The sequence below is a fragment of the Carettochelys insculpta genome, chromosome 4 (assembly GCF_033958435.1).
Source record: "Carettochelys insculpta isolate YL-2023 chromosome 4, ASM3395843v1, whole genome shotgun sequence".
NCBI classification, from domain to species: domain Eukaryota; kingdom Metazoa; phylum Chordata; order Testudines; family Carettochelyidae; genus Carettochelys; species Carettochelys insculpta.
This window is the reverse complement of record NC_134140.1, coordinates 47,732,052-47,756,781: the sequence shown is the minus strand read 5'-3', so window position 1 is coordinate 47,756,781 and position 24,730 is coordinate 47,732,052. Positions and strand designations below refer to the sequence as shown.

At 42.4% G+C, this 24,730-nt stretch overlaps 1 protein-coding gene across 3 annotated transcripts in view; it reads right to left on the bottom strand.

Annotated features, from left to right (window-relative positions):
* Window positions 1-1,153: 1,153 nt before the first annotated feature.
* Window positions 1,154-24,730, bottom strand: part of GABRB1 (gamma-aminobutyric acid type A receptor subunit beta1) — a 191,471-nt gene continuing 167,894 nt past the window's right edge. Inside the window, exons 6-10 of one of the 3 annotated variants that reach the window (XM_074991802.1) lie at window positions 13,750-13,887; window positions 13,509-13,661; window positions 12,032-12,267; window positions 3,454-3,477; window positions 1,154-1,522 (exon numbers count right to left, since the gene is read on the bottom strand). In XM_074991802.1, the coding sequence (XP_074847903.1) occupies window positions 1,154-1,522; window positions 3,454-3,477; window positions 12,032-12,267; window positions 13,509-13,661; window positions 13,750-13,887 (920 nt within the window). Of the gene's footprint in view, window positions 1,523-3,453; window positions 3,478-12,025; window positions 12,268-13,508; window positions 13,662-13,749; window positions 13,888-24,730 lie in introns of all 3 variants that reach the window. The other 2 variants (XM_074991803.1, XM_074991804.1) reach the window with 2 other exon arrangements.

Sequence of the window (24,730 nt, the reverse complement as noted above, 5' to 3'; positions counted from 1 at the left end):
GGCTGTTTTTCAGCTGTAATTTACCACTAAATGTCTTCTAAGAGCCCAGTAAGCAGTGAACGTGTTGATAATGTGTTAAACCATATTGACCTCCTGTGGTCTGGCAAATTCTCTCATCTGACATCAGTCAGGTCCTGAGGGTGCCAGACGAGAGAGGTTCAACTTGTAGAATAGTTAGTAGCTAGCTGGAATTAATCCATTTAATATTTTAATACAAAATTCCAAATGATTAAACTTTGTTTTCAATTCCCTACTTCACTCCTTCAGGGAAATAACAGGCAGATCAGCTATTTTCTTGATGAACTTTCAAAGGGATTTGGGCCAGGAGTGATGGAAGCTCCCTAAAAGTGGGGGGTCATAGACCCTGATTCACATCACTGCCTGGAGCTTTCTCTTCTCCCCAAGGCCCTGCCCCCATACCACCTTTTCCCTCTGAGATCCCTCCCCTCATTGCTTGCTCTTACAGACAATAAAAAGTGGGAGAGTACTTTTAATAATATTGGAGCCAGGGGTCTCTGACCCCTCCTTTTTCTGGCAACTCTGCTTTGAGCACCTGGCATTCTTACACTCCTTTGAATATTCTAGCCTGAGGGTAATGATAGTTGAGATTTATGTGCCCTCAACTGGTACGTCCTGCAAACATTGTCAAAGGCCAGCCCTAGCAAAACTACTCAATTTTGAATAGTACGACATATAAATTAAACATAGTCATTAAAACAGGCATTTTTTCCACTTCAAGTCCTATTTATGTTGGGAAGCTGTAACTTGCCAAGTGCCCAATTTGAGACACTGTACTGTCTTGTCTGACAGGTGTTACTCTACCAGAATGTGGTGGAAAATAAGACAACTGTTCATTTAACTGAAAAAAACAAAAAAACCCAACACCACATAAAAGAAGGTATAAAAAATGTTGAAGTATAAGCAGAGTGCTTATTTCCTTGTTGAAGTTGCTCTGTAAGAGCAGATCTCAAATAATAGTAGGTCAGAGTAGACATGTACTCTTTTGAAATGAATATGGTTAAATAATTTTAAAACAAGCACTGTTCAATGACTGAGTATCTTACCTTGGAAATGTAGCATAATAGCAGTCCTTGAGGCTTAATAAAATGAAAGTAAGAAAATAAATCTGGAGATGAGATGATCAGTGCATAAATTAGTGGACGTAGTAAAGCCAGTAAATGACATTGAAAAGAATAAATGTGATAGGAAAGACCATCCTTGACCATTTGTCTATGGAATTTACATCTGTCAGATCTGGGATTTTGACTCTGAGCTGTGAGGCCCTTTTCCGTAAGCACCCCTTTTTATGAACCATGTGTCTGTCCAATGTATTTCTGCTATAGAGTTCTCTGCTTGAGACAGGTCTTCTGTACTGGATGCTGGCACTGTCATATGAATACATGGTGGCTCTTGGGTCACTGAGACCTGTGAATGCTTCTGAGCTGCTGACTTCATTTCTTAATTCTAGGGTTGTAAGAAGAATGTTTCCATGGGCATCAACCTGTGGCAAGAAAGGAATATACTTTAGAAAATTTATCCAGTTAGGTATCTTTGCATCAGCAAATTTGCAAAGCTCACTTGATTTTTACAAATGAGGAAGCTGCTTCAGGAGCATCAGCTAGTATCAGGAAGGATAGAACATCAATAGGGTAAAAGAGACTAAGCATTACCTGAAGGTATTGATACTGTTCCCCATCTGCCTGATGCTGAAGATGAAATGAATTGTTGAGTGGTTAAATATATTTAATCATGAGATTTGGGAATTGATTCTTTCCATTATTGGGCACAGTTGCTCCCCTTCCTAAAATTCTGCCAGCTTTACCCTTAAGGCTCAATCTTTGTTGTAAGAACGTGACAGCAACTTAGCAAAGTATGTCCGGTACTGCTGACACTGACATGTACTTTTGCTGAAAAATACAACATGCTGTCTTTTTTTTTTGTCTTTGTCTTTGTGCTCATTTCTAAAACTCTCTACCTTGCTGAAGTCATGCTTCATCTCAGCAGGCTCCCTGCCCAAGAAAAATGTCCAAGGCTATGGATGTGTCTTATCAGTGGATTTTTAACGGGCGTGCATTTCAATTTGTTCCCGAATTAGTTGTTTCAATTATTTCATATTCAATATTTATGCAGTTATGATTGATCGCCTGCAGCACATAGTTGTTGCTGCTCCCAGATTAGGTGACCAGAAATTTACAAAGGGTGGGCACTTCAGGAAAAAATAATAAATGCCGCAGCTGTATTTGTATCTCAGAAGCCTTGTTGATGTTGGTAATAGAGAATATGCCTACAAAAGAAGGTTTTTCTAGCAAAACTGGGCTTTTGATGAGAAAATCCCACAGGGCATCTACACGCAAAATGCATTTTGTTGACAGTTTGTTGACAAAACTCGGCATATCCACCGGGCAGCGTTATATCTCTCTGCATTCAGGTATAATACCTTTCTTGACAGTTTTCTGTTGGCAAAACAGCCTTATTGATGTGTTAAGGCCCTTTTGTTGACAGACAGGGCTTCCAGTTCACTGGGCACCCCTGTCTGCGAGCTTCTGGTCAGCCGTTCTGTTGAGACAGGGCTGGGCAATCTGGCTGCTCTCTGTTGAGAGAGCAGATTGCTCTTTCAATCTGCTTTTATGTGTAGATGCAATCTGTCAACAGAAGTTTTGCAGGGAAATCCTGTCCAACAGTCATGTCTGTCAACAGATGCTTCTTGTATAGACTTATCCCTAATCTTTTGCAAGCCACCTCACCACCTTGCTGTGAATGAAAAGCGAACAAAAAAGGGTGCAGCCTGGTCAAATCAAATAGTTGATTCTAAATTCAACTAAAATGGTCACAAATGATTTACCCCTCCACCACCTTACTTTTCACCCTTCTTGAGTTTGCATGTACTTCTGGGTGGTAAAACTTCTGTTAGGGTATGAATCCCTTTGGCATATCCAAGGCAATATCCTAGTTTTGGAAAATCTTAGGCATATAAATATCTGAGAAATCTATAATATTTCATACTGGACAAAGATTCATTCTAGGATTGTCAACTTTGTAATATTTAAAAACCAGACATTCCAGTACAGGTTGAATTTCTCTAATCTGGCAGTCTCAGCACCTGACTGGTGCTAAACCAGAGAATTTGCCAAACCACAGGTGGTTAATATTGTCTAGAAGTATTACCAATGCTTTCCCTGCTTCCTGGGCTCTTAAGAGATATTTAGGGGTAAAATAACAGCGCAGAATACTGAGAACCAGGACTGGTGGCTATAAACACACTTTTTGGGACTGAGGAAAACTTGGCCTTATCCACAATAAATAGACAGCCAGATACCTAAAATCATGCTGGACCACAGATGTTGCCTAACTTGAGAGCTCAACTTGTAAGAGTGCCAGAACCTCCTCTGCCCGGTCCCTTTACCCTGAGGACAAAACTTTGTTCCTGCCATGCCATGCCCTTCCCTCTGAGGCCCTGCTCCCATTCACTCTTCTTTCCTACTTCCTCCATCACTCACTGCCTTCTGCCTTTCCCCCTTCCCTGTGCCAGTTGGAAGGGAGATGCCTGCAGAGCCAGGGCTGTGAGCTGCAGGTACCCAGTGCAGATAGTAACCATGGCCTTATCTGCTAGTGTAAATGGTATCTCAGTCCCTCCCTCCTTCCCCTGCCTGCACTAAGTGGACATTGGGTGCCAATCAGTAGATCTGACCACTGTTGGGTCCCCTTTTCAAACAGACTTTCTGGTCAAAAACACACACACCTGGCCACCCTAATTCATTGAGGAAACAGACCTCAGTCATACCATTGTTGAAATCTGTCTATCAGCTTTGAGAATCAAAGCATTCCCACGGATTGAACAAGTACCCATCCTCTATGTTTCCTTGGAACACACAGAAACACATCTTGAATGCCTATAGGTCACTCTAGCCTTTGTAAAGATTAGAGCAGAGGCTCTCAAACTGGTCAGTGGACTTCAGTTAGTCTGTGGAGCAACAGTGAGTGGTCTGCAGAGAGCAGGTGGTCATTAAGGGCTTGACCCTCAGTGACACTCTTATCTTTTGATGCCAGTAGGTAATGGATTGGCTCCACAGCATTGGGTTTGCTTCTTTCCAGTCATTAAAAGATGACAAAATGCATGAAATGTATCCTTAATATTATTTTTCTGAGATAGGCATTGCTGTAGTTGCTATGGAAATGCCAAGCAGTTGTGAATCAGTGCAAAATCCGCAGAGTAATGAATGGGAAGGAAAGGTGTCCCCAAGAAAATCTTTTTTTAAGATGTGGGACTTGCAAGGGAAAGGCTCGTGAGCCTCTGTATTAGTGACATGAAATAACTCTTTTATTAAATACCAGTTGTACAAACAGGCGATTGGTTCTTGCATTGTTTGTAAGCAATGGAAGATAGTCTCAATTTTTTTCCTAGCTCCTCCCCTAGACTTTTATAACATTTTAAAATATAATTTTAAAGCTTATTCACTAGCTGATCCTGCTGCATGTGGCTGCAGCTTGATTTTATCGCTATTTGAAGAATGTTACCAGAGTGCAACTCTTTGCCAGTGCCATGCTAAATTATTTGTTCATGCTGTCACCTCAAGGCAAGGCTGTTTGGTTTCTAACACCCTCCAAGCTGGAGTGCAATATTTGATAAAGCCACAAGAGTGGAGTTATGGACAAATGATTACTTTCTAGCTCGAAATTGTTGCAGTACATCATCTCCAATCCCCCTCCTCTTCCTCCCATCATGTTTAATAGTAATCTTAAAACACTTGACTTTTTCAGAAGTCTCAAGGACTTGAGATCTTTGTATACAAGAAGGTTAGGGATCTTGAGAGTGCCATGTGTAGAGGGAGAACCATGTCAACATAGGTGGGCAAAGACCTGCTTCATCAGAGTGGGTCTTGGCCCACAAAAGCTTATGCTCCAAAGTATCTGTTGGCCTGTAAGGTGACACAGGGCTTCTTGTTGTTTTTGGAGATACAGACTAACTAGGCTACCCCTCTGATACGTAAACTTAGACTATCCCTGATGGGTGTTTATTCAACTAGTTCTTAACTTCTACTGGTGTGGATTCCATAATATTCTCTGGTAGCTATTCCACTGTTTAAGCACCTCAGAGTTTCCCTTGTTGCAAATGACGCTCATCACTCATTACTGACTTTGAAGCCATACAGTTAACACCCGTTATTGGAAAATTTAGGATTCTGTTTCTCATCATGAAAATTTTTGAAGGAGGTGAGATGCAAATGCCAGAGAAGGAAGAATCCACCAAAAGTGAAAAATGGTAATGCCTCAACTTAAGGAAATATTATCCAGAAATTACTTTATTCCAAGAAATCCATTACCAATGTGAAGGAGTAAAAGATTAAGATATAGATGGTTCAGGCAAGAATTCTGTGTATTCAGTCTGATTTTTTTTTAAATGATTACAATTTTGGAGCTCTGAAGAGAGACCATATAGTACAGATATAGGGGGGAAGAGGGAGGAAAGGGTGATACGATGATTCCACTAGACCACAGTGCTGTTACCTCAGGAGGTATTTAATTTTCTCTGCATTTTTTTTTTCTGATTGAGAAACAATATTTTGCTTGTTCTTCAAACATCAGCAAGAGGCTTTAGTTGCCATTAAGTTACTTATCAACATAGGTAGAGATGAAACCCAGGAGCAATCTCCACCATATTCTTTCAAGAAGGAATTATGAGAAAAATGCTATGACAGTTACTCCTGAGAATCTTCCATAAAAACTGTGAGCTTTCCTCTACAGGGCAACATGTTCTGGCTGTGTCAGATCAAGTGAAAAACTGGATTGCAAGTTCAGGCAGGCCCACTAATGGTGGGAGGGGGTTGCAGGGGAAGGAGGTTAAAGGGGACAGTTGCCCCTGGGCCCAGCCTTTCAATGGAGCCCAGAGCTCCAGCTGCCATCACTGCTTCTGTGGCAGCAACAGCTGGAGTTCTGGGCTCCTTGGAATTGCTGGGGCAGCGCAGCTGTGGTGACATGTGACCTGGAGTAAGTGGAGGGGAGGGGAACCCAGCACTGCAGTCCTGGTGACACTGATGGCCAAATGCCTTGAGCCATGCCTCTTCTGGGGCATGGAGCTGGGCCTCCCTACCACCTTGTTCCAGGGCCTGTGGTAGCTCTCAGTGGCACTGAGTTCAGGATGTGGAAGTGGTACGGCATGGAGACCGAAGCAGTCTTTCAAAGAGGTTCTAGGAAATTTAGGGCTTCGTTCTGGTAAGGCAAAACCCACACTTAACCTCCACCTAGAAGTCCATAAGAAGCTCATCCAGATAGTCTGGGTTAAGCAGGGTTTTACGTAGGATGTCCCATTCTACTCCATCTTCAGCTTTTGAGGGGTTTTAGAAATAGTCCCTAACTGAGCATATCACAGAAATCTAGCCTGGAGGTGATACAGTAACAAGATCTGTTTGAAGGATCGTAAGTTACACTCCGGGTCTGACGCAAACGAAAAGGCTGTTTCGGTTGCTGATCATCCAACCATAAAAGGAAGTTCAATCAGACATTCAAGTTGTGAAGACAAATAAAGAGTGGACAACTGCCCTAAATAAAAGGGGAAGGCCCAACCTTCACCCATCTTCTGCTTTCTTCCACAAGCCCTCTCTTTTCTGCTTTATTGGGTTTGAACATCATGCAGCTGTTTATCATCCATGCTCAGACTCAGCCAAACACTGAGGAAAGCAATTGGCATAATTTGAGTGAGAAAAGATACAGCCGAGTGTCAGCTGCAAATTGGTGCCACTAAAACCTATGCAAGGTGCATTCAGTCCAAAATGAAGATAAAGCCCTGTCCCAAGGAGATAACATTCTGATGGAGAACTAGATATGAGAGAGCCTTTGGAGGGAGGAAAAATGTTAAACTGTGAAATAAAACCTCCCAAAACTTGGTAAGGAGCTGAATATATCTCGTAGCTGTTTTGTTACTGTAAAATCCTCTGTGTACATTGAGGGCTTCTGAGTTGTGAAATATAGAATCAGTTGCAGCAGTAGGGTAAGCATCATTAAGTTACTCTATTATAGCTTCTTCTTATAAAGACCAATAAGTCTAAGTCCTTACAATTTAAATTGATTCATGAGGGTGCTTCCTTGTAAACCAATGTATGCTCATAGTTTACTGCAAGCCAAGTAGCATATGAATTGCTGCTTGAATTTGTGTTATGAATGAGCCTGTTACCTTTTTAAATGAGTTTTTAAATCATTGTAAGCTTGCTGAGTTGAATAAATCAGCAAAGCAATTCACCATCTTAGAATTATAGGTTGCACAATTCAGAGCAAAGTGTTTATGATGATGTCGAAGAAAAATACCCAAAAGACAAGCGAAAAAGTTCAGTCATAAATGTGGAACAAGGTCAGTAGCAGATTTGACCCTTGTGTTTTTCATAGTCGTTTCAGAGTGTACTAAACTTCAGCTTAAAGTATGATTTTTTTATTAAAAAAACAAACAAAACATTCCAAAGTATAGCAGAGGTTTAATTACTGAGGTAAAACAAGAATATTACCAAGCATACTGGCAACCACCCCTAAAAATCTCCAAATGAGGCTTGTTTGCAGAGAGACAATATAGGTGAGATAATCTTTTATTTGAAAGTGTCTTAGATCAGACACTCTGCTTTCCCCAGACATGAAGAAGAGCTCTGTGTAGCTTACAAGTTTGTACCTGCCACCTACAGAAGTTGGAACAGTAAAAGATATTTCTTCATCCACCATGCGTGTTTCACATTCTGGGACTAACATGGCCACAACAACACTGCAGACAATCTCTAGCTGGATTAATTTTAAATGGAAATATGTTAATTTCAAATTAAAGCTTTGTACATTTCGTGTTCCTTTAAAACACAAATATATATTTTATTTTTACCACCCTCAAGACCCAACCCAGGACTACATTTGGTTGTGCCTGTCTCAAGAGCAGCCTAAGAAACAGATTCTGATTTGGTCACAATTTGCCTTTTAGTTTTGTGGACTGTATTCCAGCCTTGTACGTAGCTCAGACCACATCCTCTGGTGCACAGCCACATTTGTGATGGTCAGCCCACTAGGGATTTGCGGGGGAGGGGGAAACACAACTAAGGCTCTGCTCACTCACCTATTTCTGTCTGTCCAGTCTTCACCCACCTGCAAGGGAGAATGTGTAACCCCCTTACTTTCCTGAATGGGCATGCAAAATGCCCCACAATGAGTATTACTAGTTTGGATTAACCCCTCAGCGTTACCTTTGAGAAATACTCCTGGTGAGCGATGAATAGAATAGTATCTAGAGAGACACACTGCCTTTATCCTTCGCAAACCTTTTGCCATCAGACATATTGAAACTTGAAATGTTAGCCAGGATCTTAAAGTGATGTTTGCCTTGCATAGAAGCCTCTTGTGGGAATTTCTTTAGGTAGGGTGACCATGTTTCCCTATACTGATTATGGGACACCTTGTAAAATTACTTGTATTCTAGTGAATTCAACAGCAATCATTTGTTAAAGCTTTCAAATGTGTATGAAATTGACTGAGCTCCTGTTAAAAAGAAGCACTGTGTAGCCAGATTCTTTTTATTTACTTATCAGTAAGATTTTAGAGGAGGATGACACATACCCCCTAATCTACACACACACACAGAGTCCCATACATCTCTCTCTCGTGTGTGTGAGAGAGAGAGACTGACTGACTGACAACTGACCTGACCCTCTCTGCCCAGCACACTCCATCATCCATGCCTGTCTAGGCCACTGGGAAAGGACCTAACTCTCCTGGTACCTGGCACCACATCTTCTCAAGGCAACGTGTGGGCAGGGGGAATGCAGGGTCACATTCTCCCTCCTCATTTTGGACCGGGGTCACATCTTTTGGCACTGTATGGGAGGGAAGGAAAAGGAGCTGATTCCAGGTGCAGGGAAAGAGGAGAAGGGAAGGGATGACGGGGCCCATGTCTCTGAAGAGCACTTCTATCCCTTCCCCACCACTCATGCCTCATGGGGCTAAAAACACCTTGTCCCTTCCTGCCCACACAGCGTTGAAAGGCAGTTAATGCATCCAGGCCCCCAACGTAACTCAGCTTCCTACCATCCTCCAGTTACAGCACAGGCAGCAAGGGGTTAAATCTTAAGCACTGTACACAAGGGCACAGGGAACCTGACTGTAGTGGGTACAGCAAACCCCATCAGGTAAGTGTCTCCACTGGGGAGGATGCCTGGGGGTGGAGCAGCCTTGTTCTCCATGGAGCACGACCCAGGGTTGGAGGGCAGGTGAAGAAAGTGCTAACTCCCTCTCCAGGAGGCTGTTGTGTAGCCTGCAGGAATTGGGACATGAATAGGCTGGAACTTGGTTCCCACTCCCACTCCAGAGCTTAGCTGAGGGGCAGAGAGGCTTCCCCATGTCAGCGGTATACAAGGCTTTAGAAGGTGCAGGCCTGGGCCCCTTCTGACCAACAACGCAGGCCAGGGGGCCTTGGCCTTTCCTGGGGTGCTGACCCAGCCAGAGGCAGTGGGTGAAGGAATGAGATTGTCAGCCAGGTCACTGGTGAGCTGAGCTTTCCTACCAGGGACTAGTTTTCCACACATCACCAGTAGTGGGATGCCCCATACCAGTGGGGCTGTGGGGTGTGTGCAAAGGGGTATAGCAGGGAGAGGACAGCAAGAGGGGAAGCATATAAAGGGCTGATAGCTGGGCAGCAGAGGTGATGTGTAATCGGCTGCCACCTGGCCATGCTCGCCAGCCAATGCAGTTCGCAGTGCGCAGCCAGACCTGTCTGGAAATGAGACACAGCAGGGCTCTGCTGGCCTGAGCCAGTGCACAGTGAGGGTTGCACTAACAGGCCAGCAGGTGAAGTGACTGACCATGCATGCTGCATCTTTGCTTTGTCACAAGCCTTGCACACCCACTTCCACTGTCAGCCACTGGACCCTCCACCTACCAACAGGGGTGGGCTTTGTGAGGGAAGAGGCTGGCAAGTAGGGGTCCACCCAGCAGTAGGACCTGTCTGTCCTGATGGAGGGAGGCTGAAAACATTGGACAATTTGCCTGTTTTCAAGACGATGTTGGGATACCTGCAGGAGGGCTTAAGTATGGGTCTGTCTCTTGAAAAACAATATATCTGGTCACACGTCTGTAAGCCATTTCAAACTGGGATATCTAAAACCACGGCAAGTCATGTCTGAATATCAAGCTGTTTAGAATGTTAAGCAAAATGTCAGAAATCCATCAATGTAGCCCTTTTAGGAATGAGTGTAATTTAATAGTCCCCTACAGTAGGGCAAGGACATTTACAGAACTACAAAGGGGAGATATGTTTTGAGAATTTTTCAACCATTATTCATGTACAAAGAGAAACGTACACTGGTGTATGGAGACACTACAACTGTGTTACTCCTTTGGCTGTTTTCCCAGATAACTAAAGCTATAATTAGCTCCCCATGAAAAGACAATAAGAGGACAGGAAGATATAAAAGATTTTAAAAATATTTTATCATCAGAAATAGAACCAAGAACAATGAGAGATTATCTGTAATGGAAAAAAAATCCTTCATGTCCAAAAATGTTAAAATAAATTACAAATGGAACATTGAAGTAGGACTATGGTGGTTCTATATTCCTCCTCTGTCAGAATGTGGAATCAAAAACACTAAAAGTGGAAGATCATAAGACCATTATCTGCATCCAGTTTGTTTTCCATATGGTGGTCCAATTTCATAATCAGTTTGTTGCCCATCTCTCAGTATATCTAATGGTCTAGTATCTACCCTAGGGTGCAACTCATCTTCTTTACCCAGGGCACATCTCAGGTAGAAGTAAGTAACACTGTTAACCTGGAGAGAAGGAGAAGAACTGTTATGTGTGAACAAGTTTTTAGGGTGGTGACTAACATGGGTATATGATATGGGTCCTTATTGTAGAGGAAGCCACATCTTGTGGTTGCACATACTTACTGCTGCTCTTCTCTCTCTGAAAGCAGCTTCCTGTATTTTGGTACTGACCATTAGGGCATTGCTGGAATGTGAAAGACATGACAATATTCTGCAGATTAGGGATCAGATGAACTACTGCAGCTCCACCAGTCCCATTAGCTTCCCACCTGCAGCTCTGATCCTGTATAAAATTGAAACACAAAGCCCACCTTAGAACATCTTTATCCTCCATATTGCAGGTCAAAATTATACTTATGAGGACCATGCATGCAGTATGTCTACAGTCAGCAATGCAATAACAAAATCATTAATCCACAGAACTCTTCAACAATTAATTTAAATGCTGTCTGTCACATGCATGGGTCGAGTGTGTGCAAAAGACAATTGTTCAATTAAGGAATTGTCTGATAACTGACATTCTTAATTCCTGCTATACCTCTGCTAGTTTATGATCAAAGTGAAAATTTTAATCTGGCTTTGGTGAACCTTGGCAAGATGTAACTTGTGTCGCCAAATCTGTTGGAAAAAAATGTATCTTACCTTCATTCTGTGGACCAGCTACAGTGTAATCTGCTCATGTACAGGTTCCACACAGCCAGGGCTGATGCTGGAGAATTGGTGCTTCGCTATTTTCTTCAGGGGCCCTCTCTGTTCATCTTCTGCCTGGATCAGAATAGCTTTGGGATGTTTGAGGAGAGGTGTGAGTGTTTGAAGCTGACTTCTGTTAGCTCATTTTCCCCCCATCTCATCTGAAAGCAATATGGGTATGGACAGAACCTCCAGCCAACAATCTGTAGGTGGGTGCCTTATGCCCTTAATGGAGCATGGGTAACACTTTATGGAGTACCTGGGAGGTGGCAGGGTCTTGAACTGTATTTCCATGTAGCATAATAGGTCAGTCTGTATGTTTTTGGATGAATGTAGATAAGTATTTTTCCTGGCCAACAATGAGGATGACGAGGTCACTGTCATCAAGGGCAATGTAGTGCTGTATTTCAGCTGAAGACTGGATAAATCATTGAAGTGATTCCTTTAGTATATACAAAGCTTTTTGGAAATTTTCTGTTAATGCTTTCACTTATGGGTGCATTTCCCTATTAGAAATAAAAATATAAGAAATAATATCATGAATCAATTACCTGGACTTTATTCATCTCTGGTTTGCCCTTCTCATCACTTGCCTTCTCAGCTGACTTTTTTTGACGTTGAGGGCCTTTTCCAAAGAATATGTAGTTTACAAAGGCATATTCCAGCAAGGCCAGAAACACAAACACAAAGCAGCCCATTAGGTAAATATCTATTGCCTTTACGTAGGGAATCTTTGGCAGTGTTTCCCTGAGGTGAGTGCTGATTGTGGTCATGGTCAATACAGTTGTGATTCCTGTGAAGTTTAAAAAAAATGTTGCTAAGGCAATGCTGATATGTTGTTCATCACACTGAAGGCATTAAAAGCTGTATCGTTGCTCAAACAAATTGGGGTTATGACATAATTAGCTTAATTATTTCATCAGATTCCTAACCACTTGAGGGAATGCATTTATCATCTAGCAAAAAATATTACTGAGCATCAAGACAGCATGTGTTATGTAGCGTATTAGGTTTATGTACATGATCTGGTAGGGAAGGGGACCAGTTAGGGGGAAAGGGGGACATTTGAAATAGGAGGTACCTTCATTAAATGATATTGAATTGCAAGCTTTGCAAGCTTTGGTGGGCCAACCCCTTTGCATTTTCCATGGCAAGAGGGACAATCAATTACCAAACACTTTGTTCTTCTCCAGTTGCCTGTCTCATTTGTACATTGCCCTGTTTTTTCACATTTAAGACCCTTTCCAAAGAATATGTGGTTTACAAAGGCACATTCCAGTGGTGTCTGGTGTCATCGCTACAGGGCAAGGATGTTATGGAGAAGACACTTGGTTTTGTCAGGTGAGGGAATGCTGCTATTTAGATTCTTAGAGTAGTAATCCTGCCTGTTTCACATAGAGTGGAATTATATTGATCATTATCCTTGAAGTCAGAGTAAGTGTCCTAGCCAGAGGAAAGGTACTTTTCAGTGAGAATAGAGAGTTGAGGGGACAAATGGAGACTCTGAATGGAATGGTGGACACAGGTATAGGGAGATAGCACTTTTCACTACTTTTAAAAAGAGATTTCGTTTTGTGAGGTGAAACTTTTCGAGCTCATGGCTTTGTAATTTATCAACCACATTGTGATTAATTTTTTTATTTTGGTCTATGAGAATAAAAACATTTTCTATTGTGTTCTAATCACAGGTCATTAATATAGCTAATGAGTAGCTCTAGATTTACTTGGTCATGAGTGCAGTTAAATGAAACTGGAAACATGTTTTACTGCAGTTAGCCTTTGAAAATATTATAGTCTTAAACCACAGACAGCCCTTATAAAGTATTCTAAGAGAACAAAGACTTCCGGTCAGACTGCTCAGGTAAAATTGTAGTGAATGGCATGGTGTCATCATATAAGTGGGTGTATGGGTGAAACACACAGTCAAGTTTTCAGGTGCTATACATCAACATAGTCCCACTGAACTCAAAGGGGCTATGTTGGCTTATACAAGTCAGTACTCCAGCCACTTTGATAGCTTTGAAAATAAATTACCTAGGGCAACTCTTGCAGCAGAGGCATCGTAGTTGATCCAAAAAGATACCCATGATAGAATAGTGATCAACGTGGAAGGCATGTAGGTTTGTAAAATGAAATAACCAATATTTCGTTTAAGCCGAAAACTAAGTGATAATCGAGGATATGCCCCTGAAAGAAAGATAGAAGTGACATTATGAAAACTTTAGCCATTGATACTTCTGTGTCAGGTGTAGTTTTTGCAATATCCAGTGCTTACCTGTTGTAAATTCCACTTTCTTTGATACCATTTTGTAATCAACAATTGAGAACTGTGGGAGCTCGATATTATTAACTCCTGTTACAGCAGATTCCCCTCCATTCCAGTAAAACTCAATATCGTCAGTCGTGTATCCATCTAGAACAAATAAACACAGTTTGACTCCTCTTTTATTTTTTGCTCAGTTGATTTTCTAAACCCTGCTTTTTAATGAGGTAGACGCCATCATGTATTTATTCCGGATTTGGAATGATTGACTTTAAAAATGTACCTCCTTGAATCAAGAGCTCAATGTGGCTTTACATGAGTTCCAAGTTGCACGAGTCATTCTTTCTTTTTAAATGAGAGGCAATATCTAAGAAAATGGATATGCAGAAGAATATAAATAAAAGTAAAAGAAATACCGTAAACCCTCAAAATACGTGGCTTCAAGTTGTGCATAACTTGCTTTAACATGAGTTAAGCAAAACTTGAAGCTGCTCTGTAGCCCCTTCCTCCTGCCTTCTCCGAGCCATGTGGCTGTCAGCCTGACAGCCATGCAGCTGGAGGATAGCAGGGAGAAGGCTTTTAGCTTGCCTAACTGCTTGCAGCTGTGAGCTGGGAACCAAGTGGCAGCCTGGTTCCTGGCTGCCCTGTGCTGGTGGAAATGGGAAACTGACCAGTCATGAGCTGGTCAGTTGCTTGGGTCCTGCAAGTGGCGGGGAGATGGGAACCCCTGGTTCCTGGCTCCCTGTCACTCTGGGAGCCAGGAAACTGACCAGTCCTAGTGGGCTGGTCTGTTTCCCAGTTCCTGCAAGTCCAGGAGAGCCAGGAACCAGGGGGTAGCCTGGTTCCCTCTCCCCACTCAGCTTGCGTGAAAATTTGAGTTATGTGGGGCTTGCAAGAATGCAACCCCCTTGTAGCTCAAGGTTTTACTGTACAGGACAAGCTGACAATACCACGTGAAATTAAGGTTGCCCAACACCTCCCATTAGAGCAGCAGTGGGCAACCTAGACTAGTGAGTGATAGTATTTGTGGAGTGTGCCGACTGAAGCATAGCAGCACTTGGATTGTTTGCAGAGGGAGTGCATGGCTCCTACAGTCAGTGTTGTGTGCAATCAGCATGCACATCACTTCACGTGTCCTTGGTTTATGTGCTTGCCCCTTGTAATAGGAAAAATAGGAAAAAAAAATTACACAAGCAGAAACCAGTGGTATCAGGCAACCTTGCACTTGAGCAACGGTAAGCAAAATGTCTGGCAGGCCACATGTAGAACCCTAATGAGCCATATGTGATTTAGTGTGGGCTAAACATGGCTCTAAAAATAAGCTAATTGTTCACTGAACTGTTCTACTGTACACTTTCCTTTGGCAGGTGTTCCTTTTCATGGTGTGATTTTCTTTCCCCCTCCAGGCACTTATACCTGTCACTGTTCATAATGGTTGAATTTTCTTTTGTCATAGAAAAAAGTACTCATAATCAGACAATGTTTATGCTGGTATCCAAACAATGTAATGAAATCCGTAATTTATTTCAAAACACGGTCAAAATCTGGGACTCTGAAGTCCTGAGTAATGTTTTTATTCATAAAAGTAGTGTGTGTGATGGGAGAGGAGAGTGAGAGAGAGAGAGCAGTAATATTTAACTACATTACACATAGTTTAATTGAATCCTACTTATTCAATTATGTTCTGCTCCCCACAACCAAAATATTCAGGTGTGATCATAAATCTTCATCCCAGCCCAGTCGTATTCTTTCAAACACGGAAGTAACATTATTTGAGCCAATATATAAACAAAAAGGATTTTTAAATGCATTTAAAGAACATTAGAGGTTTGCAAATATTTAACAGACTTTAGAAATCTTATTCCATCATTGTCATCTTTCTTCTCTTTGAGTAGATGAACATTATCAGAAGAAACAGCACAAGAGGGCACTCAAGATCTGTTATTTTTGTCTGCTGTCTGCATCCATGCAGTCCCTGAAGTTTTGGATCGAGTTTCATTTATCCTTCGGACTTAATCCAATATTGCATCCTATGTATGAATTTAGGATCACTCACCCATGCAAAGTTTCTACTTTAAGGAATTACTCTCACTAGTTAACTGTGCACAATAGCAGTTAGTATAGATTAGCAGATAGTAACATTTCAGGCTGAAAATTTAAGTAGTTTAATATTTGAAATTGTAACTAACTATTAGACTACATATAGGCATTTAATTTTGTGTTTAACAAATTTCCTAGATACTTTCATGGAGCATGTGGCGTGTTTTTTTCACCCTGGCACCAGCAACCTGCCGCTATTAATCAGTCAACTGATTCTCTTAAGCTGGGTCTACTCTACAAATGTGTTCTGTTGAGAATCTGTCAACAGAACGCAGCACTTTTTCCAGCAGAGCTCTGTCTTGACCATATGAGGCATAGAGCCTCTGTACACAGATAGTGTTGACGAAAAAATAGTGTAGATGCTCTGAGGGGACCTCTGTCGACAGGGGCTTCTGGTTCATCAGGCTGCCCTGTTTGCAGAGCTTCCGGTTGTCTGTCCTGTCAACAGAGGGCTGGACAGTCTGGCCACTCTCTGTCGACGGAGGGCATTGACAAGTGGAGCCTGTATTAGGTGTGGACGTGTTCTGTAGATAGAGGTTCTCTTGTGAAATATCTGTCGAGAGTGACTTCTGTCGGCAAAACTCTGTAGTGTAGACACAGCTTTAGTTTTGATATTTTTTTGTCCATTTAAAAGGTGTTAGGCAGTTCAGGCGGAAAAGTGCTATTACAGAAACAAATAGATATATTCAAACTTCTTGCCTTAATTGAGTTAGTTTGCTGAGAACAAAAGTCTTTTTCCAGCTCCCATATCTCTCTGGAAATAGTAGAATTGATATTCACTCACTTCAGTATTTTAAACTCAGCTATTTAGACAAAAGAAAATCTATTGTATAGGGACAATACAGCATCTTTATATTACATTGACAGTGCAGTGTTGCAAAGATGCTGCAATGACATCTTTTTAGATCAGCATATGACAGGATATTTTGCATGGATATAGACACAAGTTCCATATGTCTGAAAAGTAACTACACTTAAGTAGGTTGGGAAAGAAGTCATGGTACAAATCTTTGCTATTCCAAGAATAATTGCAACAGAAGTAGTTTTACTGTCATCATGAGACATTATATGAGTAATGTGAATCATAGAATGCTAGGACTGAAAGGGACCTTGAGAGGTTATTGTGTCCAGCCCCCTGCCCTGATGGCAGGACCAAGTACAGTCTAGACCATCCCTGATAGACATTTACTGAACCTGTTCTTAAATATCTCCAGAGATGGAGATTCCACAACCTCCCTAGGCAATTTATTCCAGTGTTTGACCACCCTGACAGTTAGGAACTTTTTCCTGATGTCCAACCTAAACCTCCCTTGCTGCAGTTTAAGCCCATTGCTTCTTGCTCTATACTCAGAGGCCAAGAAGAACAAGTTTTCTCCCTCCTTCTTATGACACCCTTTTAGAAATCTGAAAACCACTATCATGTCCCCCCCAATCTTCTTTTTTCCAAACTAAACAAACCCAGTTCTTTCAGCCTTTCTTCATAAGTCATGTTCTCTAGACCTTTGATCATTCTTCTTGTTCTTTTCTGGACCCTTTCCAATTTCTCCACATCTTTCTTGAAATGCGGCACTAGAGATTATTCCATTTCCTCATAGCTTCAGGCTCTCTCCACCCTCTCACCACTTACAACTATGACCCCTTCCATAATAAAATAATATTACATCTTACAGGTATGTCTACAGAGCAAAGTGATTTCGAATAACAGTCTTTATTTCAAAACAACTTTTAGTGCCTCCACAATACAACTGCTATTTTGAAATAATTTTGAAATAGCAGTTGGCTTATTTTGAAAGAGAGAAGCCTCATTCCATGAGGAACAGTGCCTATTTTGAAATCACTATTTCAAAATAGGTGCCGTTTAAACAGGGGTTAGAGCCTACTTTGAAATAAGCCATAGTGCGTTCAATGGCTCTATTTTGAACTAAGCTCTTTGTTTTTAGATGTTGTATTTCAAAATAGCTAAGTGTTATTTTGAAATGCATTTTTGTGTGCAGCAGCATGATTTTGAAATGAGTTATTTCAGAATAAGGCTGCTGTGTGGGCATACCCTACTCCACCATTCACATAGGCTATTTTTAACATAGGATCCCTGCCTCATTTAGTGCACTAGATGAATCTGCTCTGGAAATGGATGAGGTTGTACAGTGAAGGCTATGTATAGGACTCTCCCCCATAAGGTTCTTCAGTACGCAACCTTTCTACTGGCTCCTTTTTCCTTTACAAAGATGTGCACGAACATCAAATATTGTTTTTGCTGCAATTTAGTCTTTCCAAGAATACAGTCCTATGTGTACAGGATCGGTATGCAGTATCGTGACATGATTCATTGCTCAGCAGATTGATGACAGTTTTATCACTGGCCTTTATAAATCACGTTTGTACTATGACCGTGTCTAAGCTGAATTTTAACCCGGCCTCCAGTGCCCTGGATTCTTCAGTTATTCTGTGTAATTGATTTAAGTTTAAACTCTATTTCTAAAGCCCTGTTCTCAGATTTTGCTTATCAGTGAAGAGACTTGATTTTAATTATCATCATAATCCATCTGATGAAGATGACTGAAAATTTAGATTCCCCTCTTCTCACAAATTAACCTTTCTGAGACATTTTGGTTTTTTTACTCCTCCGATGATTGACAGCAGCGATATTGACAGCATTCTTTGGGTCTTTATTTTTTTAAACAAATCACGTGTGACATTTTTGCCCCTTGTTAGTAGAAACACCATTCCATGCTTGTACTAAGTGGATGTTGTGTGTGTAACTGAGGTAGTTGTGAACGTAATATTTGTACACAGATGCACATTTGACATTTAAAAATCAGCCCTTATGTGTGCAATGGTCACCCACTAGTTCCTACAGATTTTGAGCCAGCTGTTCAGCCGGTAATTTGATATAGCTCCAATGATTTCAATATGTACTTCCATGGAGTGGCGCCAGTTTATACCAGACAAAGTTCTAGTCCTTTGCTATCCCTTGTTTCAAAATCTTTTCTTTATATCAGGGGTTCTCAAACTGGGAGTCATGACTGCTCAAGGCATTGTGAGGTTAATATAGGGGTCCTGGGTTGCTAGCCTCCCCCCCAAACTCTCTGCTTTGCCTCCAGGATTTTAAGTGGTGTTAAGTACATAACTTGACTTATAAGGGTGGAGGGGTCAAACTCAGAGCCTTGTTATGTCAAAAGTTTGAGAAGCTTCAGGGGTCAGCAACCTTTCCAAGGCAGAGTGCCAAAATTTGACCTTTTGACCTTTATAGACGGTCTGAGGCTACGTCTACACGTGCACCCAACTTCGAAATAGCTTATTTCGATGTTGCGACATCGAAATAGGCTATTTCGATGAATAACGTCTACACGTCCTCCAGGGCTGGCAACGTCGATGTTCAACTTCGACGTTGCTCAGCCCAACATCGAAATAGGCACAGCGAGGGAACGTCTACACGGCAAAGTAGCACACATCGAAATAAGGGAGCCAGGCACAGCTGCAGACAGGGTCACGGGGCGGACTCAACAGCAAGTCGCTCCCTTAAAGGGCCCCTCCCAGACACACTTTCATTAAACAGTGCAAGATACACAGAGCCAACAACTAGTTGCAGACCCTGTATATGCAGCACGGACCCCCAGCTGCAGCAGCAGCAGCCAGAAGCCCTGGGCTAAGGGCTGCTGCCCACGGTGACCACAGAGCCCCGCAAGGGCTGGAGAGAGAGTATCTCTCAACCCCCCAGCTGATGGCCGCCATGGAGGACCCCGCTATTTCGATGTTGCGGGACGCGGATCGTCTACACGTCCCTACTTCGATGTTGAACGTCGAAGTAGGGTGCTATTCCCATCCGCTCATGGGGTTAGCGACTTCGACGTCTCGCCGCCTAACGTCGATTTCAACTTCGAAATAGCGCCCAACACGTGTAGACGTGACGGGCGCTATTTCGAAGTTACTGCCGCTACTTCGAAGTAGCGTGCACGTGTAGACGCAGCCTGAGTGCTGGTGAGACTTTTTAAAGTCACTAATAGTCCTACTTACAACTGCTTCATTAATAAATTAAGATGCGGATCTTTACTGTTTAGGTGGCAGTTGGTAGTATTAGCTGGTCTTTTGTTAATCCACAGCAGTATGGCTTTGAGCAAGCTTCTGACTGCATGCGGGAGGAGAGACAGGGCTGAGCTCCCACCTCATGTACCAATGAAAATAGGCTCATGTGCCACTCTTAGCACCCTTGCTGGGGTTGCTGCCCCCTGCCCTGCTTTACAGGGTATACATCAGATAGAAACCATTGTTTTTTTCACTGTCATTTGTCCTCTTAGTCCACATTTTGTTTCCCATTTTGGACTGCAGCACTCCCCTAGTATTTGTAATATGTGCTCATGTCACTGCAGGGCCATAATCCTGGATGAATCATAACTCAGTTTTGACCTCACTTTCATGGGGGGAGTTCTATAGCTAGTGGCTATTTATCTTTTTTTTATAGTATCGTAGAGAAACTTAGCCAGGGAGATCCTCTGTTGATTAGCCACTGCCATTTTCAACCCCTCTTTCCATTCCACTCTGTTCAGAGCAGGGATAAGAAGTGCAGTGCTTGAAGTGTGGGACACCATTTACATCTACCACCATTGTTAACAGTGGTGGGGCAGAGCTGGTGCTAACAGTGGTGGGGAAAGTTTTGCAAAATTACAGCAGAAAAGGAATAAAAACCCAGTTCTCTAGTCTACCATATGGTGTAGAGGAAATATGTCAAAATGCCTGCAAAATGCAGCAGAGGTTTGGCGGTGAGGGTGGAAATTTGGGGTATACTTCAGTGCTTATTTATTAGTTGTATGAGATGTTATGCTGTGTTTTTTTAAAGGGATATAGTCAAATATAAAGGGCAGAGTGGAGGAAAAGGAAGCTGAGGTGTCATGAAGTCTTTAGAATACAATATACTATCAATCTGAAGGAAAGTTTCACCCTGCAAAGTCAAAATGAGAAGACAATGAGAAGAAAGTGTTGTTATAATGGAAAATTGTAGTCCTTACTAACCTAATAGGTGTTACTCCTGTGTGGCCTATAACAGTGATTAAAATTAGAGAGACCTAATGCTGTTCGGAGCCATGTTACCTTTCAAACATTGGGTTCCATCTTATTAGAGACAGGAGCAGAGAGTGTCCATGCACTGAAAGGGTGCAGAGAGGACTACTGATATCATGTCCACCAAGCTGGCCATTGTGTTGTGGTGGCTTCTATCTTGTCCATCAACCAGGGATTGAAGTGGGGTCTTCAGAGCTAGCTACATACCCTCAGACAGCTTGAGCTAAAGCCCTTATACGGGGGGCTGCAGTAACTCTCTTTTTTCTGAGGATCAGAACAGCAACTTTGCTTACCAGTGGATTACACTACCAGATATCAGAATGATGGGTGGACTGAGAGGACTACAGAAGGGGAGGCATTCCACATAGAGAAGCTCCGAGATCTGCAGGACTTGGGCCAAATTTCCTTAGACTCTGCACAAGTTCCACCCTATCTCCCTAGCCCAGCAATGGGCAGCCTAAGCCAGTGAGTGGGCTGCGTGACTGCCCAAGACAGTCACCTGGAATAGGGTAGTTTTGCTAAGAGTGCTTGCATACTTAGAATCTGTAGTGTGTGCCAGTTGAACCATAGTAGCACTTTGGCTGTAGAGGGGGCACATGGCTCTCGCTGTCAGTTTAATGTATAATCAGCATGTGCCTCACTTCACGTGCCCTTGCTTTAAGAGCATGTCACTTAAGTAACATTGGTATGAAAAAAACCCTAGGTGTATGGAAAGCAGTGGGCTCTGGTAACACTGTGCATAGCCTGCAGTAAAAAAAAAATGTCTCTTGGGCAGAGTTCCCTGTAGTCTGAGGGCTTGGGCAGCCACTTAGGAGAGATTCAAATGCCACCCAGCTGGTTAGCAGAGTGCCAACAAAATGTCCACACAGAGAACCCCTGCCCTAGCCTGAATAATGTGAAACATGTCCATGTTGAAGCAAGTGAAGTGTTTGAATTAATATCCCTGTTGCATGGGATTTTCCATGAAATCCAAGATCCTTTGGTATGAAAATTTTGAATTCAAATACAGAAGTGATGCTGTGTATGGCTGGGAGTGGAAGGAAAGGGGATATTTTGAATAACACTGAATTTTTTTCTCTTCAGATAACAGTAGGATTTAGAAGAAGGCTTGTCCTTTCGGTAGCTGAGACATTCATATCTATTTTTAGACAGGAGTATGCAGGAACTAGATGGCTTGAGAGAGTGGGTCATAACTGTGTTGGTCAACATTCATTACCACCAGATGGTGGTAGAGTATATTCTATGAAATGAGCTGATATCTAGCTCAACTTTCACTTGGGCCCCCATAGTCCAGCGGTGGGTAAAATATGGCCCATGAACTGGATATGGGCCATGGACTGGATACAGCCTATGGCTCACTAGAACTCTGGCAGGCTCCCTGCCTGCTGCAACCCCAAGCTGGGCAAACCAGCTGGATTATGGGGCTGTGTGTCTCAGAAACTGGCCAATGGGATCTGTCTGGGCTGTGTTTGCATGTGCATACCATGTGCAGTGCCCCTCTCCCCCCGGGTACATTGTGCAGAGATGCACATGGCCCTAGCTGCTGGTTGCTTTGAGCAGCCTGAAACTATAGCAGGCAGGAAGCCAATGGTCCCAATGGACTGCTGGCTGGGGAGTCATCTAGGTAAGAGTCTTCCAGCCAGAGCCTACTTCTGGTAACCCATATCCTCCTGCACCTCTCCCCTGAGGTCCGAATACGGTCCTACACCCACCCCCTGCTGTAGCCCAATCCCCTGGCCCAGGTCACAACCCTCATCCTTTGCCCAAACTCCCCAGAGGCTTGAGTCTCTGGGGCTGACATTCAGATGCCTTTCACAAGTAACACTTTCAGTTAACAAAAAAGCAGTCATGTGGCACTTTAAAGACTGGCAATGATTTATTAGGTGGTGAGCTTTCATGGGGCAGATCCACTTCTTCTGATCTGGAAATGGTTTAACATTTAGCTAAAGATGCTGATGAGGGTAATAACATGATGAACCTTTTGTGAAGACTGAAATGGTCAATGCTTCCTTTTTAAAGTTTTCTATTCATTCTGGTTTGCTTATGCTCAGCGAAGTTTCTAATCCTTCTTGAAAATAAAGCTAGGAGAAGTAGCTGTATGTGGGGGAAGTACTAATACAACTTGTGCTTATGACTGATAACTCCCAAGTAAAAATGCTGTTCAAGTTATGACCCTTATAAGACAAGTTATTGTCTATACCTGGGAGAGTTGTATGTGAATATACCTGATCACTCAGGAACGTGAATTTATACTACATTCATATTTAACATGGATGTAGAAGGGTCATAAACAATCAACTGTGCTTTTGTCAAATAAATAATTGAGTCACGCGTGCTCAGATATTCTTGGCTTGGTCTCAGCTTTCACAACCTGAGCTGAATCTATAGATATCTGAATCTCTCGGTGTATCCTCCATTTTGATTACCTACCTAAACAGCACTTCACATCTTGGCAGAAAGCCAGTAAATGCATAAACCATGTTAAAGGGCATAAAATACCAAGATGATTGTATTATCTCTAAACAGTGCATGTCTGGTTTTCCAAAATGTGAAATGACAAGGTTCACAGCTTATTCTGGCTGCCTCTATCTAAAGAGATTTCATGTTTCCCCTTTCAACTAAAAAGTTGCCAAGAGGGATGACAACAGACCAGCAATCCTGAGTTCTGGTGACCTCAGTGTCTAAGGTTTGTTTTCCCTGTTTGTGGATGTGACTGTCAGAATCTGTATGTCAGAATGCTTGGGGAATGTAGGCACATCTGGCAAAGCTCTATCGCTCACAAGGATTTAATAGTCAGCTATCGTTTTGGTAACTAATGAGCAGTGGAACAAGATCAATTTAAACACCCTTTGAATGCCATTGGGTCATTATGCAGTCTGAAAAATATTGGTCAGATTTTTGCTTTCAAATGCCTATCTGCATCTCCAAATGAATGTAGTGAGAGTCTCGTAAGCTTATTTAGCAGCAGAATCTGGACCAATACCTTGAGATTCACAAATGGGCTTGTGCAAAGAGTTAGGCTACCTTTCCCATATGTAGTCTTTTATCTCCTGTGGAAGGGTCCGACTCATCTCTAGTTCAATTCCATACTTCCCTCCCTCCACCAGAGCTTCAGTTCAGAGAAATGGGCTGCGTTTTTCCTTTTGACCTAGCATTAGCCTGGTCACATGACATAACATCCTAATTCCCGGGCCTGACTGAGGTGGCATGGAAAAGTTTCTGTACAAGTTTTTGTTGCCTCTGTGGCTACCAAGAGACAGTGCAAGCCAGTGTAAATTAGAGCACTCCTGAAGGCTACTCTAACTTACACTAATAGTAAAAGGCATGGGACCATTAGCATACCAAGGGGCACTAGACCATTGCAGCAAAATGGCCAGGCCCCTTCCCTGGGACCCATTCCTACTATGCCTGTTATGCTTTGGTTACAGCCACTGCCTCAACTGACTAGTTAGGACAGATTACCAATCCATTTACACTGCTAAAGCAGGGCACAGAGAGTGCAGTGGGAGCAAGAGTGTCTAGTACTTTCCCTTTGAATCTGCTAACTTGGTTACAAATTACTTTTGCAGATGAAGGGTGAACACAATGATTATTTCAATTATTATTTCTCTGTTTCTATCGGCACCCAAGGATCAGGTAGTCACTTGCAGGGACAGAAAACTTGGTTGCTGCTTCAAGAAGCACAGAAGTTAAATTCCACATGATGTAACAAAAGTGGAGGGAGAAGATTCATGGACTTCAAAGCCGGAAGAGACCATCATGCTCATGTAGTCTGACCTGAACATTGGCAGGCTACAGAACCTTACCTACTCAGTCCTGCAAACCTCCAAAACCTCTG